The sequence below is a fragment of the Mycteria americana genome, chromosome 2 (assembly GCF_035582795.1).
Source record: "Mycteria americana isolate JAX WOST 10 ecotype Jacksonville Zoo and Gardens chromosome 2, USCA_MyAme_1.0, whole genome shotgun sequence".
NCBI lineage: Eukaryota > Metazoa > Chordata > Aves > Ciconiiformes > Ciconiidae > Mycteria > Mycteria americana.
In genome coordinates this window covers 55,614,419-55,638,375 of record NC_134366.1, presented here as the reverse complement: position 1 = coordinate 55,638,375, position 23,957 = coordinate 55,614,419, and the positions used below count along the sequence as shown (strand labels likewise).

At 36.3% G+C, this 23,957-nt stretch overlaps 1 protein-coding gene across 8 annotated transcripts in view; it reads left to right on the top strand.

Annotated features, from left to right (window-relative positions):
- Positions 1-23,957, top strand: part of AVL9 (AVL9 cell migration associated) — a 50,581-nt gene that overhangs the window by 24,888 nt on the left and 1,736 nt on the right. For 2 of the 8 annotated variants that reach the window (XM_075493507.1, XM_075493508.1), the window contains exons 8-17: positions 1,037-1,075; positions 4,790-4,859; positions 5,499-6,046; positions 8,860-8,994; positions 9,817-10,036; positions 11,401-11,518; positions 12,463-12,516; positions 14,550-14,638; positions 15,482-15,756; positions 18,052-20,619. In XM_075493507.1, coding sequence (XP_075349622.1) covers positions 1,037-1,075; positions 4,790-4,859; positions 5,499-6,046; positions 8,860-8,994; positions 9,817-10,036; positions 11,401-11,518; positions 12,463-12,516; positions 14,550-14,638; positions 15,482-15,576 — 1,368 coding nt within the window. In that variant the 3' untranslated portion in view covers positions 15,577-15,756; positions 18,052-20,619. The other 6 variants (XM_075493503.1, XM_075493506.1, XM_075493504.1 and 3 more) reach the window with 6 other exon arrangements.

The window sequence follows — 23,957 nt, the reverse complement described above, 5'->3', positions numbered from 1 at the left end:
ATACCTGAGCTAGGAGTAAGACGACTGTTTCCTAAGTACTTCTGGTTACAGTGTCCTGATCTCCCTTCCCCTTCCACCTACATAACTTCAGTGAAAGTAAGTTCCAGACTGAGAAGTTTTGTCTGTCTGCTGGATTCCCTGGGGATTTCTGGGTTTGCATGACATTTCTTTAGTCCTGTCCCAAAGTGCAAGTGGTATCTTAGTTATGGTCTTGTTTCTATTTCCTGCTTCTCATCAGATGAATGTGATAGAAGAATATTGCTAAAGTCCATGCAGACACAACTTGGAGTGTTTTTCCCTGTATCTTGTAATTTTTGCAGCTTCTGCCATCACAGAACCTGAGGGGACTTGTACCTCTCCTTCTTTTTCCTAATGACTATTGAAATTGAGTGTGTATCCTATAGCTAAGGTACAAATAGCATTTAGAATCTTTTATTAACTGAGAGGCATCAAGGAAACAAATTTGAGAATCTGGATTTCATGGTGTATTTGTGCCTGCTCAATAGATTTTCAGGGTAGAACTCATTTTTGTTTAACTTCAGATGTCTGCCAGTCATGCCCCAGAAGCATCTGTGTTTTTCTTTGAGTGTAGAGAGTCTGGACAACCACTGCTGATCTAGATGCCTCATATGTAGATGCCTAAAATTAGGTGAGATGAATGCTATTCTTGGTATTTTGCTGAATTCTTTTCTGTATTTCTGTGAAGGAACTCCTTTTACGCTTATGCAGTTTATTGTTTTTTAAAATTCTGGAATTACCCAACATGTTTTTTCTGATAAGCTTTGTATGATTCAAATTACACAATTCTTGTTTATGCAGGTTTTTCTTTTTGCATCTCAAATGCTATTTTAAAATGAATGCTCAGGTGGAGAAAGGGTATTGGAATGCTGTTTTTTACTGGTCAAATGTATTTGATCATTTGACAGTTATGCAGTGATTAACATGAAATCTTGAATAAGAGATTGTGCTTGCACAGTATTTTTGATAAATGGCACTGGTTCACTCACCATGTTTTTCCTTTTTGTGTTTTTTTCAGGTCTTGATCCTTTTTAAATTGATTCTTCTAGAGAAAAAGGTAATCTTTTGTAGGCTGAGGCAGGTAATTGAAATAGAAATGCAACTGTTAATTTTTTTTTTCATATGAAGCTATGTAGAATATACTAGTGAAAAACAAAGTAAAATAAAGTAAAATAAAAGTATACTTTGCATCCATATATAAATTGGGAAATTATGCTAAAAGTAACCTCTGTGTGTTGACGCATAAATTTGCCTCAACTTCTGTTCTGCCCACACTCCGCCTTATTAATAGCTGTCCCAGCCAGAGTAAGTAAAATGTGATTAAATGTGAGTGGAGAAACTTAACATATTATAAAAGATAGGAAAGGATACACATAATGCAAATAGGTACCTGTGTGAAGGAACTGATAGGAAATGCTGGTACCTAAAAGGGAGCGTACAGCTTTACAGGGATTCAGTAAGTAGAACTTCTGGTTTGGGCTTTAAATAGGCATACCAAAGGAAATGAGCGCTAGAAGTGTCCTTCAGACCTGAATTGCAAGAGACAATGTAAAGAGCCATATCTGTTAGGTCTGGCTGAACTCAGATTATAAATGGGTAAAATTGGTAAAAACTGTTGAATTCTAGGCTCAGTGTTTCTTTGAGCTATCTTACTGCCTCAGAAGCAATGCTATCTTAGCAATTTAAGTGGAATATGCAAAATGTACAAGCAGATGTGAAATAGTAGATAATTTGTTTTCTTCTGTGTATATATTAATACCATGGAACAAGAACTTTCAGTGAAACGACTATGTATCAGCTCCCAGACACATTTATGCGGGGATTTTTTTGTTTTGCTTTTTTAAAAATTTTTGTTTAAAGTTTTGTTTCCCTTTCCCAAATGTCACTTTTTCTTCGGTGAACCTGCAGTGTTAAAACCCAGCTGCTTCAGAGTGCTGAGAAAGAACATTAGAATTTCCTGCTAGCTGCAACTGGAAAGTCAGTAGGACTTAATGTATAAGATATTGAAACAGTTGTGGGGGGTTTTGTTTTGGTGTTTTTTTTTTTAAAGTCTATATCCAAGGCCTAGGTATCTTTTGTGAGGCAGTAAACGTGGCTTTTAAAAATAGAAGTAGCAGCTTTTCCAAAGCTTTTGCACTTGTCACTTAATTCTGTCAGTTAGATATACCTTGACAGTTCTAAGTATTTATTGATGAGAATAAACACAGTTTCTGCATTAAAAAGCCATATGCTAAAGACTGCTATAGTAAAGGCTAAGCAAAAGGTATACTGAAGAAAACATAATTATGACATAGTAGGAGTACACATGTAGAAATGTATATAATCAAGACTCGATATGCAAACTTACCCCAAAAATAACTTAATATGTTCTGAAAGTCTACAGTGATTTTTTTTTTTTTTTTTTTAAAACCATAAGTGGAAAAAATATTTTCCAGTTAAGATTTTGCAAAGTATCTCTACTGATCTGTTTAAAAACTTATGATAGCATTTCATCAGGTCAGTTCAGCATTTGGACATACATAAACAAAATACTTTACTGAGCTACAATTCTTTTCTAAAGCTGCTCAAACCACAAGACATAAATGCACAGGAAGAGGGGAGAGGGAGGGTTTCCCAACCGTGTTCATATAACTCAAACATATGAAATTGTTTTGAAAATAACTGGATGCTTATTGAATAAATCTGCAGGTTGCTTTGTTTTTGTTTTTCCCTAAGCTCACACAGGAAGAGAACACTTGGAATTTCAAAAGGGAAGAGTTTTCATTTTCTGGCACTGCCTGTTTTCTTGCAGATGTTAAGTTTCCTGAATAACTGTGGGAATCTGTATGTTCAAAGACCTTAAATATAATATGTAAGAAGCCACTAGTAATGCCAGTTTTCCTTGAGCTGAAAAATGCCTGAATGCCACAGACCAATTTCCTTTAATCCTTAGCAATTTGGTTGATGCCTTTCCACAGGCTAGAGGAATTTTTTTTTTTTTCACCTCTCAGCTGTTACTAGGCTGGAAGACTATTTCCAGATGGTGATCATTTAACTTTCTGCTGCCAGGACCACCCAGTTTGCTGATGTAAATGTTGTAGGCCGTATAACGGGGTTGGGAGGGGCAAGGAAGTGTGCACCCATATAGACAGAAAGATGGCAGAGGGACTTGATGGAACAAATACAGAAAAGTACTCAGCTTAAGTAAGTGGTATACCCCAAAAAAATCCTAGACTGGAATAGATTTCTTGAAAACAAGGTACTTCTTTATAGACTTAATTATTTCTGTAGGCTTAAAAATAAGTTTGGCTAGGAATACATGGTATCTGAGAATCTGTTGTTTCTGTTGTAGTTCATTGCTATTATATCATGCATCTTTCATACATGCATTATAGAGCAGCATCTTAAAAGAAGTTAGACTTTTTTATTCCCATTGGAGTCAGCCAAAATTCTTTCCTCAGATGAGCTGATTGTTCTGCTCATAGTGCTTTTTCTGTGGCTGTTGCAGTTTGAATTCACCTATGCTGAACATAGAAAAAAGAAAAATTGTACAAGATAAGATACATAGTCTGTTTCTAGCTGAGGTACCATTAAACATTGTTTGGTATGTGTTAAGACTGCATAGGTCTTTCTCTTGGTTCCGTCAATTCACTAGCTTGTAAACTTGCAAATACTAGTGGAACATGAGTTGTTATTCATCAGTCACTTCTAAGTGTCATCTTAGCTTACAGCAGAAATCTTTTATTAAGTCTAAGTCCACAAACTTGCACTTTTAATTTCATCGTATACCTATTAAACTGGCCTGCAAAGTCATCAAGTTAGATCACTCTGTATTCCTTTGCATTGTTGATTCCTTGTAATGCTCGTGTATTTTTTACTAGTATTGTGCTGCTTGAGGATGTAAAAATGGCATTGTTAAACAAGTTGACTTTCGTGGGGGTCTTTTTGTTTTGGGGTAGGGTTGGTTTTGGTTGTTTTTGTTTCTTCCCCCTTGAAGGCCTGTCTTGGAGGAACTCCAGTACTAATACTCAGTCTGCCTTGTGTTTCTTCTTTCATTGCTCGCCTTTGACACCCCCCTTTTGAATTCCTAACTAATTTACTAATCCCAGTCTCTCTGATTTAATTCAAGAGATTCCGTTTTCCCATGTTATGCCTTAAGTGCTTTACCAAAGTTAAAGTCATGTCTTCTGTTTCCAAAAAAATCTTTTTAATCATAGGAAGATACCTGTAATAAAGGCATGCTGCATTTACCCTGTTTTTTATTTATCTGCATAGCTTTAATGTATTTTCTTAGAAGATATGTTTTTGCATAAGTTTTTGTCAGAATTCTGGAATGGAGATTATTTGGCCTCTTTGATTTATTACAGAGATTTTAATGTACTACAAATGAACAAGAATTTATGTGGCGTGCCAGGAACAACATTTTTCTGTCAGTCATTCACTAACTGGATCAATTTGGGAAAAAAAATCTAAGTAACTGACAGAAAAATCTGAATGACAAGTATATATTAGACACGTGTGTGTGTATATATATGACATATATTACAAATATTATAAAATATAAGAATACAATAGACATTTAAATATTTACTTTGAACTGTGGTATGAGCTTTTGTTGGTAAGCAGACCTTCTAAAGTAACATAAAAAGCAATGCCTTGAATAGTTTGCATGTGTTCTGACTATCTTTGTCATGCTTAAGTGTAATTTTATTTTTCTCATTCTCTCCTCCCTAATTTCCCTTTCCTCTCTTGCATGCTCTCTTCCCCCCACACCCCTCCCTTCTGCCACCAGGTGCTGTTTTATATTTCTCCAGTAAATAGACTGGTGGGAGCTCTGATGACTGTCCTGTCACTCTTTCCTGGTAAGAAGAGAAGTTTGGACTTCTTTTTATATGCTTTCTGATGATAACTGAGACTGGCTGTACTGTTTCATTTGGAAAACAACTTATGTGACAATAGAGTTATGTTGGTATGTTGCCTGAAAAATGAGTCACTGATATGCATGTCCATGTATTACATACAATCTCCTAATACTTAGTACTTGTACTCTATGGGTTATTTTTTGTGCTTAATCAGAGCCACTGGATCTTCTGTATTGCCTGTGGGTAACATGGATGGGACCCTGAATAAGTCACACATTCCTGTGAAGTTCCTTAAACTAAAATACAAACCTCTCTCTCCCTTCTACATGCACTCTCCAAAAAAAGAAAAAAAAAAGAAAAAAGAAAAAAAGAAAACCAAACAAAACCAAAACCCCTAACCTTGCTAATTCTTAGTTTCTAACCAGTATTCTCAAAGCAAAAAAGCTGGGGCAGATTCTTTAGGAGAGAAAGTGTAGTTTTTGGGGTTTGTTTTTTCTTTAACACTCCCACCCCCCAAGTAGTATTTTAAAATATGTGATTTCCACTCTGCACAGAAGAGCACTTCGTTCATTTTCTTTAGCAAAAGTAATGTAGATTTCTATTGAGATGCTGATATTGGTGCATGCCATCACTTTCCAGGTATGATTGAACATGGTCTTACTGACTGCTCACAGTATAGGCCAAGAAGGAGCATATCAGAGGATGCTGGCTTGCAGGAAAATACACCACGTTTAGATGACTATGTTTCTGTGTCTGCTGCTGATACTTCAAATACAAACTTAGGAATGGGAAGAGGAGGCAGGAGGATGGCAGGAAACCATTCACTGGAAGGTCAAAAAGCAAACATGCCGTTCTCCCAGTCAGAGAAGACTTGCAATGGAGCTCAGTCCTCCAATGGTACTGTGCAGCACTTGAAAGTTCCTTCCCACACTTCTCCAGCGTCCTCTGAAAGTGACTGGGAGACCTTAGATCCTAGCATTTTGGAGGAGTCTAATTTGAAAGGAGGAGAACGTGAAAATACAGCATCAGAACAGGCTGAAAATCTTCCAAGTGAGGGCATTAGCTCAGAAAGCCTTCCAATCACTGTGCAGCCCCAAGCAAATACAGGACACACGGTGCTTGTTCCAGGACTGATATCTGGGTTGGAAGAGGACCAGTATGGTATGCCGTTGGCTATTTTTACAAAGGTAAACATGTTGTTCATGATACCTGGTAACTCATAAAGACTTCTGTTTTTCAGAAGTGGCTAATAATTTTGGTTACCCAACTCCAAATGGACAGTAGGGTACTACAAAACATGTAAGTACTGTCTCTGGCAAGTGTCTGTGTTCCTACACAGGTGGAAGGCATGAGCGCATGTCTGAGGGGTGTGCGCACGCACACATGCATTCCACTTTTCTTTCATATGTATACTTACATACTATTTTCAATTCTACATGATGGTAACCTGCAACCCCACTGTGGTTAATAAATGGTATGTATCAGTAACTACTGTTTTCTTTTACTCTGAAGAATTGTTGATCTAACCTATATGGGGCAAGATCAGAGTATTTAAGAAGTGTTTAGATACCTTAATCTAAACTAAGATTCTGAAAGCTATGTCTTAGCTGACACCTAAGCCTATGTTTTCCTCTTCTAATTTATATATATATATATGTATTTATGAATGTGTATGTGTATATATATGCACAAAATGTGTATATAAATGTTTGTGTATATATACACACGCAAAAAAAAAAAAAATTTCACCCTTCTTTACATGATAACTCTTCCTGGTTGTCTGTGGCTCTTCCCCTGTGCATGGTGCTGAGCTGCTGAATTTTAAGCTTGCGCTGATGCCTAACAGAGACTCTGGAATACCTGGAGTTCACTAAGGACTCTGATGGGCATTGTCGGTTAACAAGCAATACATTTACTAGGGCTGGTTTCCCATAAAAAACAGGGAAAGTGCGTCCCTTTTAAAGACTTTGGTCAGTAAAAGAAGTGATATAATGCATTTTTTTGTTTTGTTTTTAATGTAATAACCTTTTAGATGAACATTTGCCCAGAAAGTAGAAGATTCAGATTTATTTCCTCCAGCTGATGAGGTTCAAAGTGGTGTTTCTTACTTTGGAGGTGCTTATTTGCATTTCCTTGCAGAGCATTGTATCTGATGATTGTGTTTGAGCTTCTTGCAATAACTTTCATTGGAAACGGCACACTGTGGGCCCAAGTGAGCAGCTCAAATGTCATTGCCCTGTATTGCCTCACATCACTGTTAGAAATGCTTTTTCAACAAAGATCTGCAGTCTGGTGTTTGTCCTTATGGTCTGTCTAATGAAAAGAACAGCCTGTAAATTGTGTTTAGTCTAGTTCCATTGAAAATACTAGATGGAAAGCAAGAAGAAAATAAGGGGGACTATGAGTGCAAACTTAGTTTGCTACTAAGCTCATAAAATGGAAAAGTAAACAAATTTAAGGAAGCTGACAGTATCTACGTGTTTACCTTCTGTTCCACAAAGGCACTTTTCATTTGAGTTTATCCAATGTAATCAAAGCAGAAAAAGCTTTACATCTCTTAAGCTATCAAAAAAATGTGATTCAAAGTTATAGTTTAACCACTTACTGGAAAGTTTAAATCTCTTTTAGAGCTCTCATCTCAGGGTTGTTTTATGCCATGCTATGGAAAGACTAATAAATCTGACAAATTTGAATGGGAGGAGGTCTTGCCAGATGGTATAATACCATATCCAAGTACACCAGAGCATAAGGAAAAATAGGTTCTTTAGTACCAGTTCTGTAAGATGTAATACGCATTTCATTGGCACTGTTTTAAAAAGAGTGGAACACATTCATAGAAATAAAAGTTGTTAAGCTTACAGACAAATGTGAATTTGGGACCTGACACTTGATATTTTAAATAGTGAAAGATTTCCAAGACTTTGCTACTTGAGTATACAGTAATTAAACCTTCCTTTACCAGCTTCTTAAGCTGTATTTTTTGAAAATTTTCCATTTTAGGTTGGTGATTCATCTCAAAGCACCGTTGTTCCTTTGACACAGGCTGTTTGTTTTCAAACTGATAAGTGCTTGTCATCTGGAAAGCCATCGCTGTGTCTAATATAACAAAAGGGAATAGTTGTGCTCCTTTCTTCCATATGTTTCCAGTTACTATGTACTGTGTGATAAAGTGCATGTGCTCTTTGTTTCTGTCCAGTATGCCGTTAGCCCTTCTGGGTTTCTACTAGTGAATAAATTGCTTTGTGCTTTATGCAATTGAACAGCTGAAGTTAGACTTCAGTATTAGACTTCAGGGGTATGTTGATCCTGTGTTTAAAAAGAAAATTACAATACCTACAGCTGCTTCTCAATGACTTCCCTCAAAGCCTTTTTTCAAAATGTTTGGGTTTTTTTTGAATTGGAATGTAGGATACTAGATTAACTTACAAGCATGGAGTGGCTACAAAGCACAGTGTATTGCTTTTTATCCTGCTCTTTCTTAAGGCAGGCATGCATATGCTTATCAAAAATTGATTGTTATCTCTGGAGCCTGGAAATCTCCACCTACAAAATGTGGATAGCAATCTGTAGCTTTCCTGCATTATGTGCTTCAGGACTACCAGAAGACATCATGGTATGCAAGTGAAGAGATTAATCTTTATCTCCATTGACTTCTTGTCTCTGAACTGACCTGAGACCTCACTCTTGTTTTATACTGCTTATTCTGTTGCCTTATAAACACATTTGATTCCTGTCCTTTGCATTGTATCTCAGTTTCTATCCTGAGACTGAAAGGCAACACAATCTCTTGAAACATGTAATTCATGTGGACTCTGGTTGCTTTGCTTTGCAGATGTAATGTAGCAAAACAACAGATAATTGTGGCTGAAATTGTAATAACCAAGGTTCGTTCTGGGTGGAATGTGCTGGCTTTTATTAGGAAAAACTCTGAATATAGACAATTTCTGTCTTTTTTTTTGGTGCCTTATTGTTAATCCTCTAAATATCTCTGTTACTTTAGGGGTACCTTTGTTTGCCATACATGGCACTGCAGCAGCATCATCTCCTGTCAGATATAACAGTCCGTGGCTTTGTTGCGGGAGCCACCAATATCCTGTTCCGTCAGCAGAAACATCTGAGTGATGCAATTGTGGAAGTATGAATCTTTGCATTTGAACTTCTTGAACTGGGGGGAAGGGGAAGCAGAGGTTGCATTTTAAATATAGCTTTAAAGTTTCACATTCATGCCCAAATTTTGAATTACTTCCCTATGAAATAAATCCTTAAATGCAGAAGTTTATTAAATTTGTATCATTTGTTAGGATAGAATTAGATAAGCTGTGCAAAACTAATACATGTTTTTCTGTATATTCTTAATATCCAATATTTGAATTTGCAGGGCACTTCCTGAATTTTTCTTTTGTTGCTGGTGTAATTTTACTTTTCATGTCATGGGCTTTTTTCATGACTTTGTAATAAGGTCTTCAAAAGTAAGTGCTTGCAGCTGAGAAACACATACAGTTGGATAATAAAGCACATTGTTATTGACTTCCTTCTGATTTAATCAAGAGGTTAAAAAAAATAGTATCTAAGAAAACACTGTGTCAGTTCTAGCAAATAGATACAACTATATAATCAACATTTGGTAATCTAAGATAGCTACATATAGGTAACCAACTTAATAAATTGAAGTGATAATCAAAGAGCCTCTAGGAAAATACATGTGAGCACCAAACTTCCCTTACCAAATCCTGTCAAATAAGCAGCTTTTACTATATGCCAGGAAGATGATCGGATTCTGGTTATATCAGAGCAGTATCTGACTTTCTGAGAACAGTTAATTCATTATTTCTTTGGCCGTTTGTTTCTTCTTGATATTTTGGGGGACTGTGGGTTTAGATTTAGGTAGCAATATATAGTAGTGTATATAAGCAGTTTTATTTAGATAAATGTTTACCCTTGGAATTATTTCAAACAGATAGAAGATGCTCACGTACAAATCCACGATCCAGAACTCCGTAAGATCCTGAACCCAACAACTGCTGACCTAAGATTTGCAGATTACTTGGTGAAGCATGTAACTGAGAACAGAGATGATGTTTTCCTTGATGGCACTGGATGGGAGGGAGGAGATGAGTGGATCAGGGCTCAGTTCAGTGCTTATCTTCATGCACTGCTTGCTGCTGTGCTGCAACCAGGTAGAAAAGATACCTTGTCTAGGGACTGAGACAAGGGTGGGTGTAATAAGCATTTGCTCTGTTGCATTAAACGTGTGGCCTATCATTGGATCTCCCTCTGCCTAATGTTTCATTTTAGACTGGTTTTTTGGTTGTCCTTGGCTATCCTTGTTATTCCTTGACAAGCTTATTACTAATTCTTACTTCACAGCCTTACACTTTCTTCTTTTTCTGTCTCCTCCTTGATTTAATTCAGTTTTCCTCATAAGTAGAAGTACCTGAAACCCCATATATGATGAGACTTTTACAAACTTGGGTATCTTACAGACTCTGTTGCAACCTGAAGTTAATTAAGGAGATGTGAAGTTAAGTGGCTGTCTTCAGGAAGTTTTACTAGGCTCTTTTCCCTTCCTGCCATGGTCTTAAGTAGGGATTCACATAAGTGAAAAGTGTCATCTAGAGGCTTTATAAGCTTGTGTTTTCTGGAGCTAGCATTTTTTGTCTTAACTCAGAGGGAATTCTCTGTGTTCCAACCTTTTGTGCATGAATGTAACTAAAATAATTAGTGTTTTATTTGCGGAAAATGTTTAGTTTGCCCAGCACTGACCCTGTTAACTTCATTCTTGTCATTATTATTCTCTATTCACATCAATTAACTAATTCAGATCTTGTTCTGTGGTATTTGTGAGAAAACATGGGATTGAGAACTTGATTTTTAAAGTCTGGAAGATGCTAAGTTGTTTGTCTGACAACATTAATATTTTAAGATTATTACATGGTTGATATGAAATGTTACGGTTTTCTGGAAACTCATACTACTTCACTGGCTGGCTCTAAAGTGATTTCCTGTACTCTTTAGGGTTTTAAAGTGGATGTTGTTATAAGTTTTTCCACAGTAGTTCATACTACAGTTTTGGAGTGGATTTGGGATTTACTAAATTTGAATGAGTAGTAACATAGTACAGCAAAGCCCAGTGTATCTGACCAAGACCAATGCAAATGATGGCTTTGTTCTTAGTTGCTATGTGGCCATTCTCTTCCCTTTCCTGTCTTTGCCCAGAGAATAAGTTGAGAGGCCTATGTTTGGATGACTTTTTTCCCAGTTGAGCTCTTTACTTAGAACTTTATAAATTAAATACTTTTCTTATTTTTAATTTTTTAAGGGCCGCCCCCCCCCTTCCCCCAGCATTGTATATTTGGGACACTTTAAAATGAAAATAAAACATTTTTGAAGTGCCCAGTTCTTAGTACTAGAGTTTTAATTGTCTTTGATTTGATAAGGGCCTGGAAAATGTTAATTTTTCTTTACAAGAAAAAAAGTTATTGTCTTGTATTACATCTTTAATGAATTGCTGCAAATTCTTATCTTTATTTTAATTTATCAGACAATGAAAAGACTTTGTCAGACTTCGGAACGGCATTTGTAGCAGCCTGGAAAAATACCCACAACTACAGAGTATGGAATAGTAACAAGCATCCAGCTCTTGCAGAGGTAAATTCTAGGTAAGGAAACTTTTTTTTTTTTTGGTTAAACATTTAACATGGTGAGCTCCTAGTATGCGTAGTGAGGCACACCGTTCTGTACAACCGTTCGTTACAGCCATTCCCCTTGTTCCTGCTATAAAGCCCTGAGGGTGAAACTTTGGGGACCTATTCTGTAAGTATCGAAACCAAGTATTTCTATTCTTCAATACCTTACTCTCATTCTGGGCTATAGTTTTATGAAGAAAAATACATCCAGAGTCAGGAGAAGTGAAACTTTTTCAAGTTGATTGTTGGCTGTCCCCAGCTATAGAAAGTTTGTCATTCCTCAGGAATTGTCCTCAGATGGTTCTGTTTTTTATTAGTTGCTTCCAGGTGTCCAGGGAATAGCTGTGTCCAGGGTTGTCATTGATGGGGATGGAGGAGAGCTGGCTGTTTTATATTGCATCTCTTATACTTTAGATTGTTTTATGTGTATTTTCACTGAAAGATTAGATGATGCCAGGCTTGGTAACACTGTTGGCTCTGTATGTGTTTTGTTTAGCATGGGTTATTACTGTGCTGCAGGGAGTTTTGTTTGCTTTTGCTTTGCTGCTGTAGTCTGAAAAGGTTTTTCTTTAGACCTACAGAGCTCTCTTGGTCTACTTAAGGGATCTTTTTTCTTTTTTATTTGCTCTGTGTTGCTAGAATAAGGTGCCTCTGCCTTAGTGTGAAAATATTGTTAATATCTGGTCTGTAAATAGAAGGCATCTTACAGGTAGTTCATAAGAAATCTAAGGTTGAATAGTCACTGGGACCTAACCTTCTGTAAAGTGATATAGTAGTATATCTACAAAAGTCCTTTTTTTTTTTTTTTTTTTTTTGGTAAGCCACAGAGAGCAGTACAACTAATAATTGTGTGATATGGATTCATCGTGAAAAAACAAATACTTAATGTTTTCTTGCGGTTTTTCCTCCTCTTCTAGCCACCCATTCCAGGGACAGTACTCTGTATCAGATGTTAAGTTAAGATTGTCACAGTAAGTATATAGTACTTTGATTTGTATTTTTTTTAAAGTGTGGTCAAATATTAATAACTGTATAACTGTTGTTATGATGAACTAAACAAAATAATTATTTAAATTGGCCGTGTACATGAAACTATACGTAACATTCTATTGCAAAACATCACCACATCTAAAGATGGAACGTTTACCTGAAATAGTGCATTAGAACTGTTTTTCCCTATTTTGTGTTGGACTTTACATAATACAGCCCTGATTTTTTGCATTGCAGTTACAATTCTTTTGTGTACTTATTTTTAAATTGTAAACTAAAGCTGTTAAAACTTCTATCAGTGTTTTTCTGTATGTTGACTTTAGGTCTCATTATTAGGCAAAACCAGCTTTTTTTTAAAGTAGCTGTTTTTTAATACAGCATTGTTTTAAAACTCTTGAAGTTCACTGTATATGTACTGAGACATGGTTCAGTTTCTTCAATTTAGAAGCTTAAAATGAGTTTTACATTGTCCCGTATTGCACCAAACTCAACTGAACTTTAAGTTGGTCTCAGCTCTTACCTGTAGTGTTCAAGTCTAAAACGCAGTGGTGCTTGTTATTCCTATAGCTGTTCAGCTCTAACTGAAGCCAGAATTCAGTCTTGGAGTTGTAGTTAACTATCTCGTCTTGTTTATGCACCAAGCAAAATAGATTGTTTTCTCACTTAGCTATGTTGACCATAAAACATCAGAGACTGGTTCTTTAAGATGCTTCTAAATCAGCAATACATATGTGCTGCTGATTCTGCACCTGCCTTGACTGTAGACTGTTATTTTCAGTACACTGTGACTAGACCTAAAACACATGCTAACATAGAAGAACAGCTTGAGGAATAAAAAGGTTCAGACTTCAGCCCACTGAATCTTTTTGTTGCTTTTGCTGACCAATGACAGATTAAATTTCCGTGATGGCATTTGAGAATGCAAATGAGTCAAGATTTATCTCAAGGTAATTGCCTTCAATAAGGTGCATGTTGATAGCAGCTCTTATTATTAATGGATGGTCTTTGTAGAAAGACTTAATTTGAAAGATGTGGAGGTGTCTATAATCTTTTACTTACCCTATTTTTGTGTTTGAAAGGAGAGATACTAACTCTACTGAGTAGCCTGAAATCAATGTAAAAGGACCAGTAGTTCTTAGTGTGTTTCTAATAATAAATATTTTTACAACAGTGCCTTTATTCTCGAGATGTGACTTTGCTATCAGATACTCATCAAAATGACTTGCTTTTGAAAACTGAGACTAAACATGTTCTTGGGGTACTCTGTTGTTTCTGCTTTTTGCATCTACACTGAAGATTTTTGAAAATGGGAAAAGAATGTGGCATGTTGTGTTGTTAAAACCTAATAAATAGGTTTGCAAAGCCTGAAATGTGAACTTGAATGTTACAATTTAAAACTAAATGAGATTATTTTCAAGGGATCACACTTGTGCAGTAGAACTGATTGCTTTTGTACTTTCCTTTCCAAATGATGGTAGTTTCTGTTTGTCTTTTTGCATTTCTTTAACAAAAGCGTGAGTGTAAACTGTACTTGATAAAAAATTTAATCTTAGAGCAAGATACAAAGTAAACTCCATTTAGAAAAAAAGAATAATGACTGATCAGTAACACTTACTGTTTTGTTTAAAGCTTATATACTAGGCTTAAAACTTCTCAAAACTACTGCAAATCTGACTTAAATGCATTTTGGTAAACGTTTAGGAAAGGTGTAAAGTGTGTTGTATAAGAATGAACCATTGGGTGTTTTGATGCCTGTCTTGCTGACAGTATCTTTTCTTCCTCCGAGAAGCTTGCCTAACTGATCTGTGTGGATAAGATGCATGCAGGAATTATGGGCTTGATCGTGTGTGTGTGTGTGCATATATATATATATACACACACATATAAGAAACAATATATTTACTTATATAAATCTATGTGTGTATTGATATATATTTTAACTATGTATTTTATTTACACCTGGAAGTAAAAAGAAGTCAGTCAACTAACAGTCTTCAGTATCTCTCTTGTTTAGCTCTGTGCAAAACAGTGAACGTGGAAAGAAGATTGGAAATGTGATGGTTTCTACTAGCCGAAATGTTGTGCAAACGGGAAAAGCTGTAGGTAAGAAATTTATTTAAAACCAGCTTGCATCTAAGCCATACCTTTTTTGAAGAAGCATCCTAGATGTCAGTTATATTTTGTTTTAATCCAAGTGTACTTTATAACATACATACAAAACAGAGCAATGATCGAGGCCCTGTATATTGTGTAATAGTGGAAAGAGAAGTAGCTAGGCCAAAGAAATTAGTGTAAATTCCTTTCCCAGTGCAGGCTGGAGATGAACAAGGGAAGAGAGATGTTCAGGGAAAAGCTTTCATGTAATGTGGAAATCTTTAAGACCACGCCACCACCTTCTGCATTGAGCTGTTACCATTTTTATATCACTTTGACTGGAACTATCCAGAGCTGGTTGAAATCAGAGGAAGACTTTGTGTCAATTTCTGCAGGTTTTGCAATAGTCTGTAATTTTCTGGAAAAGCACTTGTTGCACTTGAACAGGGGCAACATCACATTGTCATCTTGCAGTGCGAGATAATGTGAGTTCACCCATTGAAGAATCTGATAGTTGTTCTGCAGTAGCTTTGACAGAAATTGTTTAGCTTCCTCTTTTATTCCATTGGAGTCTTCCTACTCTTTTTGCAGTTTTACACTCTGGCAAGGAGTGCCTTTTGGCCCCAAGTCTAGCAAGCCTTCCAGGGCAAAGGACAACATAGGCCATTTCTGCTGAGCTACTATGTTAAAGTTCTTTGAATATTTTTCTGACACAGACTCTGGACTTGGATTTTAAATCCCAGATTGGACAACTGATTGTGTGACTTTTTTTTTTTTTAAATATTTCTTTGTAGTAGCTTAGTAATGGTAACACTACACTATTGATCTTCTTTCTTTTGTTTTGTAATGCAGGTCAATCAGTTGGAGGAGCCTTCACAAGTGCGAAATCAGCTATGTCATCATGGTTTTCTACTTTTACGCAGTCAACCCAAAGCCTCGGGGACTAAATTATGGTTTTGCACAATGCTGCTGAATATTTCAGGTGCAATGCTTTCTCTGAGCTGTAAAAAGACCGCTCCAAAACATAGGAGTGGAGATTAACTACCCAGGACCAAAACCAGGTATATGTTGCTTGCAAGCAGATGTGGAATGTTATCGTTCAGTTTCACTAGGAGTATAGAAGAATGGTGAGTGTCTCCATACAATGGGATGGCATTTGCAGTATATTGGTTGTATTTAAAATGACTACTTTTCTTTAAAACTGAGCCTTTATAAAGACAGCAAACAGGGCTTGTTGCAAGCCAAATGTGTTTGACTTTAGATTTGTACATTTTCTTGGATGTTGAAAATATTTATGTAAACTAGTTATATTTTTTAATCCAAATAGCCGAATGTTTGTGAATTCTTCTTAGAAATAAGCAGAGTATAAATACTGATTCCTCTTTCAGGTTGGACTTGAGAGCATCTCTGCAAAAAGTATACAGTGGAAACCCTTAAAGGGTTCGAAGCCAGGTGGAACTTTCTTGCTTTCACCTGCAAAGTAAAATCAGCAGGGTGCAGAGTAAGACTGTGGCTGACTTAAGGGGTTTTTTCCTTTCTCCTCTGTACATGTACAGTTGTTTGCATTAATCTGTCTCTAGCTCTCTTTGTGTCCCCAAATCTGTGTGACGGTTGCAAAATCAGTATTTTCTTAGTTATGCAGTAGGCTTTCATAACCTTGCATATGTTTTGGCTGTGTTTTTACCCTGGGACGTGAATGGGATTCTCTTCAGGAAAAGCATTACAAAACAATTCTCCCAAATTGGGATTGGATCATAGACAGTTTTGTGAGGTCTTGCTCTATTAGGATGTAATTACACCATCAGTGTAGTTACATACATATGAATACAAAGTACTAAAAATGCCTAAAACTAGCACAGTAGCAAACTCTGCGTGGCTTTTTTAAATTTTTTTTGCCAGTAAAGTTATGAAGACTCTTCCAAATGAAAATCAGCTAGATCTATTTTCTGTGTCGACTCAGGGAATGTTTGGATAACTGCTTTTTTCATAAGGAAAGTAACACTAGAATTGAGAGAGTAACTGAAACGGCTCAGTTCGTATCCTTGTGTGAAGAAATATAATAGTTTATATGAAAAGATGTGGCATAGTGCTGTATTTAGTATGTAACATGCATGCGGTGTCTTCTGTATGCAAGCATATTCCACTTCCTACATTTCCTGATTCTGAGAGAGATTATTTCCTGTTTCTTGCAATGTGTGTGCCTCTATATGCCTTCTAACATCCCCACATGATAGCTGTTAACAATTTCTACATCTCATTATCAAATGTTCCAACTTTCTGTAGTAAAAGGCTCTTAGTTTATTGCCTCATCAGTATCTGTCAGCATTTTGCCATGTTCTTTTCTGGGGCCAAGATTTCAAGTCATGTTTTTTTCTTCTATTCCTCAAATAAAATACAGCAGCTGTACAAGAGATAAACAAGAAGGCTTGAATGTAATTTGTTTTAAGAAATTAAGTTCTAATTTCTTTAGGTGCATTTGAAAAGCTAATAGAAAAGCCACACTTGTATCACGTTATTGTCCAACAACTTAGTTTTCAGTTTTATTGGTTCAAACAGCAGTTTGAAAACACAGAATCTGGTTTAAAGCCTTCATTAATTTTTTCCAGGACAAACTAGATAGAATGGCCATGGAATACCTGAGAGTATACAGCTAGTTTGAGTAGTTTCATTTGAGAAGGGCAAAAAAGGCCTCTAAAGCTCTACTAATCTATGCTGCTGACATACAAGTAAAATGTATCTATAGAACTGCAACTATTGCTCCTCATCTCTGTGTGTATTTGTGTATCTCCTAAAACTTCCGATGCTCTTTTCTGTTTTATTCCACAACTCTGTAACGGACATCTATATCTTTTCAAAGACTAAGTAATACTTGATATGCAGGAAGAGCTCTAGTGAAATAAGACTGAGGCTGCATTTATTCATGATGAGTCTAGAGCTTTCAGAGTCAGCATGCAGATAAGAAAATAATCGAAAATAATCACTTGCTTTTGTGAAATGTCTAACATAGTATCTGCTGTCTGGGATTTAAGTAGTCAGGCTTCATGTTGTAGTGAAGACTGAATAAAGGTGCATAAAGGATTTAAGCACCTATAAAACTAACTTCAGCAACTTAAGGCACACTAGGTAGATTTGGGCTTAGGAGCTCACAATGGTGAGTTCTAGGAGCCAGGCAAGTGGTTGCTATTTACATGTACAAGGTATAGAAACAGGATCTTCAAGGATCCCGTTTCAATATCCTTGTCTTTGTCACCTCCTCGTTTCTTCTGTAGAATTGTCCTATGCCCAAAATTTGTATAGCCGATTCGTTAGCTCTCTGTAGTCCCCTTATCCCATAGACTCCCTTGCTGGCCCAGGGATATTAGAAAGCTGTCTCTCTTTTTTTTGTTTGGTTTTTTTTTTTTTTGTTTTTTTTTTTTTTTTAGATTGATCTGAGGAAAGGCAGAATGAGGTGCCCTCTGCTAAGCTGATGCACAGCTGCTTGCTGCTTTGTACAAAGACTCTGTTATGATACTTCACAGTATTTTCTCTTATGGGCAAAAAGACCAGACAGATCTTTCTCTGCAGTCTTTTTCCCACTGTCCCAGCCGTTTCTGTTGTGGGGCCAAACATATGACCTGATTAAGAGTATTTTCCTTTCTCTACAAATTATAGAATAAGAAACTTGTATTCATTTTCAATCATTTTAAGAACTGGCATCCTGCTAGCAAGTTGGACTTTGATTTAAACTCATACAGTGATTAAGACTCAGGCAGCGGGTGGAGATGAAGTGATCTTCATAATATGTGGTCTTCATTAACATGTATGTTTGCTCCTTGACATTTGCTTAAACTTACTTTTGGGCTGTATGAAGGCATGCAGCCACTGAGGTTCATCTAAGCTCATGTAGTCCTCTTCTTAATTTAATGGTTGTAACCTCTTTAGTTAAATCCAATGCAAATGCAAGTTATTTTCCTCCCCTCTGTTTTAAAATTTCCAGTGGAAGCATTACTACTTATTCAGAAAGATTTAGGCAGTCGACTTCCATTTCAAAGACCCTGACATCCATTTCTGTACTGCCAGAAACACTGAGTCCTAAATGAATTGGTGATAGTGCCGCTAATGAATCAACTGTGAAGCTATTGTTACAGCTCTGTCATGATCTACGTTGCAAAGGTATTTCTGGTTGTCAGTGTGCAGTGTGAACTGACTTACAGGTAATACAGTAGCACACCTCAACTTTCTGCCATCAAAGGCATCAGCCTCTGCTTTTTGTATGTGCCAGCATTTGAGGAACTGCCTATTGAGCACACATATGTGATACTAGTCCTGAAAACCCCACAAGACTAAGTATTGTTGACCAATATTTCATTTGACTAAAATGTTCAGCATTTTTCATCAATCATTTTCATTCATAACCTTAATTCCTATGCACATCTGACACCAATTTTCTCAAATATCACAACATAATTATCATTTTAGATGAGTGTTCTAGTACATTGCACTTGTTTGACCTTGTACATCTGTTTTAAGCACCTTTGTAATTAAATTTAGTATTTTGCCTAAACAAGCTTCTGATTTCCATAGAAATTATTACTAAGCAGAGAAACTAATGTGGCAGTATTTAATTGTAAAAGTGAAGGCATGAATGCGGTTCTTAAACATAGAAACTGTTGCTTGATAATTGAACATACAAGTAATGTATTTGATTTTTCTTGTGCTGCTTGAAAAATAAATACATCCAGCCTGTTTAAAGCTTTGTCTGCTCAAAAAGCTGTATTATTTTAAGAAATTAATCCCACTAGAAGACACTTGCAGGCATCTGTGTTTGATATTGGTAGCTGCTTGTAATACACTGGCAGTCTTTTTGAAATTTGTCTTCCACTTAAACTGATTGTGGATGCTGCTCTTGCAAATTTAGGACAAGGGGATCCTCTTGTGACTTTTTATTCCCTATTGGGCACTGCTCATTGTAAATTGATTAAAGTCTTCAGTAGGTCACAGACCTGTTTTACATCAGTAAGAACTTTAGGTACAACTGTAAAATTTTGATCTAGATTTAGCTTCAAAATAGTACGTAGTCCATGTAGATTGTGACATCTAATCAAAATCAGGATGCTGAGTAAATTAATTGCTGCACATCCAGCTCTCTGCTGTAGTGAGCTATTCACTGAAGGTTTATTTTAAAACTTCTACTGTAACTGTCATTGTACCTAGCTGGAATGATTTGGTAAATTACTGTTTCCAGTAGGAGGGAACATAGCTCCCTTGAATAACATTCAGCTGTGAATTACGTGTAGCTTATGGCTAGAAAATGGTTGCAATTCTCTAAAACTTTAACAAGCTTTAACAAGTTTTTCTGACTGTATGCAAGTAGTTGTTCAAATGCACTGAAAGATAAATTTACATCATGTTGTTTATGCAGTGTAATTTTATGTTCTTGCACGTATTTAGTTTTCATTAAAAAGGGCAACTTGGACAGTATTCATTAAAGGCAGAAACACTACGTTATTGTACTATGATTAAAGATGTATGACAAATCGCTTCATGGTGTTTTGAGTCTTTAATACTGTAGTGGAGGAGACACTGACTTAAAGCAGGCACAGTGCCTTAGTTCTGTGATATTTCTGGTCTTGACCCCATTCTTTATCAAATATTAGAAGTAGTGTTTGGATTCATTAAAAAAAATATGGAGATGGATCACTTCTATCAGTTAAATAGTGAACCTTATTCAGATTACTTTATTTCCCATAAATTGACATCATATGTGCACAAAATCTGTACACAGGTGGCTTAATCTCGGTTGTGATGGAACTTGGAAGTCTAGCTGTCTTGTTGAGTCCTTCTATATCGGTTCAAAATTGCCTAATCATACATTGCTCCTGTTGTAATACTATTCCAAAATCAGCTGATAGAAAATAAGAATTTTTTTTTGTTACTTCCCTGCCAGAATTTACTAATATCGATGAAAGCATAATTACTATTTGCCTCAATAGTAGCAGAGAACATCTACAAAATCTTTTCCTGTCTTAATCTAGATCACCAAGAAAGTAGCAGTGCTTTCTAGATCAGGTGAGCATAAAGGAAATCAAGTAAGAATGTTTAGACTGAAGGAAGATCATTTATCTAAAGTAAAGGCAGATGTAGAGGTATTTTGTTGTCTTAAAAACAATATGGGGAATAACATTTCTTCAGTATTTTCTATCTGTTTCATATAGTATGCAAGCAAATTCAGTTGGTCTCTTATCTCTGAATTCAGACAGAGACTATGAAACGCACACAGAAACACAGTGGAGAATTTAAAAGTTCAGGCATACTAGAGAGTGGCAAAAAATAACCCTGAGCTTAATGCATTACCTAATATGACCTGTGGTTTCTGACCTTTGCTGCTCTTAATAAATTGTGTGTATATGTGTTTTGATGTGTGTAATGCTGTGCCAAAGAGCTGGCTGAAGGGTATGTCCACTCTTAAATTGTGGAACTTGATTCTTAATTTTTTTTTTCTTTCAAGTAAAAATGTGCTCAGAGTTAAATTAGCTAGCCATAGCTATTGCACTTTTTAAATAAAAGCTCAGCATCAAGATTTAGCTTGATGTGTAGTACATAACCTGAATAGACTTTAAGGTCTATGTTATATCACTACCTTTTTAGTATTTTTTTATTGTCCTGTTTACTGGCTCTTAATCAATCTGGTCATATTAATGCAGTAGAGGTGCCTAAGAATGCATGTATGTATTCAGTACAGTTTACTATCTTAAGAGATGAAGTCATGTAATGCTTCAGGTGACCAGTCATACTTTAGCACTTCAGTAATGGTGTATATACAATGTTTAAGCCCTTTCTTTGCTGAAACAAAGGTATCTAGTTCCACATTAGACCAGGCCACAGAAGAGCTATGTGTTTTTAGAGCAGGAGGGGAGAAAAGCACACAGAGATACTCTTATTACTGTTTCACCTTCATGCTGCCCCATCTTCTCTGTTAGCCCTTTCTTCCATGTCAAAGTTTCTGTAACTCAGTACTGACCCAGGTCTTGCTCTCACCTGTGGGTTCAGGCTGTTTACCAACCTCTTCCGTACCGGAATTTGGGAGGTGTGTGATGATGTACAGATACCATAGAGACTGCCTCCCAGCTTAATGAGTGATCCCTGCATTTTACTCAGTCTGCTAGTATTCCTCCTCCAGGCTGTAAGCTCTATGAGTAAGAACTCTGCCTTGCCGAGTTATACTCATGATAAATGTTGTAGGAGGGAGATTTTTTTAAATAATTCTGGAGTGGAACTAAACAGAATGTTGTCTGGCTAATGTTGAACATGAAGTGGAAACAGACTGGTTTTAAAGGCAAGCCTACTTCAGTCTGCCTAAATTAAAGCTCCTTTCATTTAGAAATCCAGATCCAAAAAGAGAAAGCAATTTGAAGGTAGCTGTAAATGGGAAGCAGAGGAGGAAAAACACTAGCCTGCTAATAAGTTCAGTGGTCTGCAGGTTTATCCACAGGTGTTCCTTAGCTGTACTGCAATGTGGCACATGCTAGTGCATCTTAACAGAAGCATTGAGAAGTGAAATGAGAAATGTTGTGAAAAAACATGCTTTAAATCTTAAAAATATGATCTTTAGAATGTTATCAAATTATTTTCCCCCAAAATCAACTATCCATCTCATCCTGTTCTCTGTAAAGCTTGACACAATTCACTGCCCTAGATCTGACTGGTCCCCTTAGAACAAAAATTAAACTTGCAATTAGGTATGTATTTAAGCAACTGTAAAAATGAGTGGATGCATTAAAAGTTCGCAGAGGCCAGATTGCTTCTTTTTCTTACTTCAGGTGGGGGAACTGAAACTATATAGGACTAACTTAAAGTAGTTCTACCAGAAAAGAAGCAAACTTTTTGCAAATACAGCAAAGCTTGAGGACATACAAAGTTGATTCATTGAAACTTGTATGTAAGTGTACTTCAAAGCCAAGTACGGGTTGATTAGGCTAGTATTAGGCTGAAGCTTTGTAGTAAGATACTAGTTCAGAACTCTGTGAAGGCTTTCATCATATTTGCTCTATTTATGAAATGAGAACTACATTTTTTCCAGCTGTTGTCTTTGTTCCCACAGAAGTCTTTCTCTAATTCTACCACTAGTGACCATTTCCAGGCACATGACAACACTTTGCCTGCACAGTTTCCTTCTTGAATTATGCAAGGAAAGAATTTAGACTTGAGAATAGCATTTGCCAGCTGTGTTTTCCTTTGGGGTTAAATACTGACTGCAGCAACTAGTTGAATAAGTAAGTGAACTAATAGTAAGTATGTCTGTAACAGAGTCACTAGACAACTGTTCAACACTTAAATAGTCTTAAGTACTGTATTATTAAATTAATTTTAAATAAGGTACTATATCATCTTAGACCATATAAAAATATAAAAATGCAGATAATCTAGAAACACTATTAAAATAATGTATTAAAAATGCAGGCTAGCAGGAAATCATGTAGACCATCTGTATTTTAAAAGATTTTCCTAAATGGATAAAATTAAAGACAGTTCTTCCCATCACACTGTAACTTACAGTAACTGTGACTTACAGCCACTGCAATTTAGTCACCTATTTCCTATTCAAATTTACCTTTTTTTTTCCTTTGGTAAAAACTATACATAAGATTTTAAACTCAAGTTGAACATTCTCAGTAACAGAACAAGCCCCCTGTGCTCCTTCACCTAGGTATAGATCATCTGCACTTGAAGAACATAGGCTTGTCCTAAAGCCCAATGCAGCCTGATACAGTAAGCTCAAGTGAGAACGACCCACAGAACCGAGCAGTCCATTCAGGCTGGAGCTACTAGGATACCACTCATTTTTTGCTGAGGTATGCAGTTCTCTAAATTGCATTATAAAGTAGGATCACTGTTTTTCTTTTAATGTATACTCCCTCGAACAGGCTTGGAACTGCATGTCCCAGACTACATGAAAGCAATATAAACAAACAGACCTAATCAGCAGGATCGTCTCAGTCACTTCTCCCCTCTTAGCTAAGCAATTCAGGTGTTTTAAAAAAAGTTGATGTAATGGCAAATGCAAACATGTTATGTCACATTCATTAAAAAATTAGTAGCTTGCCTCTTCCTGTTGGAGTCATCATTATTCTGGGTCCCATAAATCCTTACATGGTGCAAAATGCCAAAGCATTAGGAAGAGTTTTATATAAGGCAGGTTTATCTGAAGTCCCTTCTCCAGTCAAAATCTTTAATAAGTGTACAAGACAATCCACTTGAGACCTAACCACAAAATATATAGGTGTCGTCTTTGTTGAAAGCTGTAATTGTATTTACTGGAATAAGAAACTGAATTAAGGAAGAGTCAGTG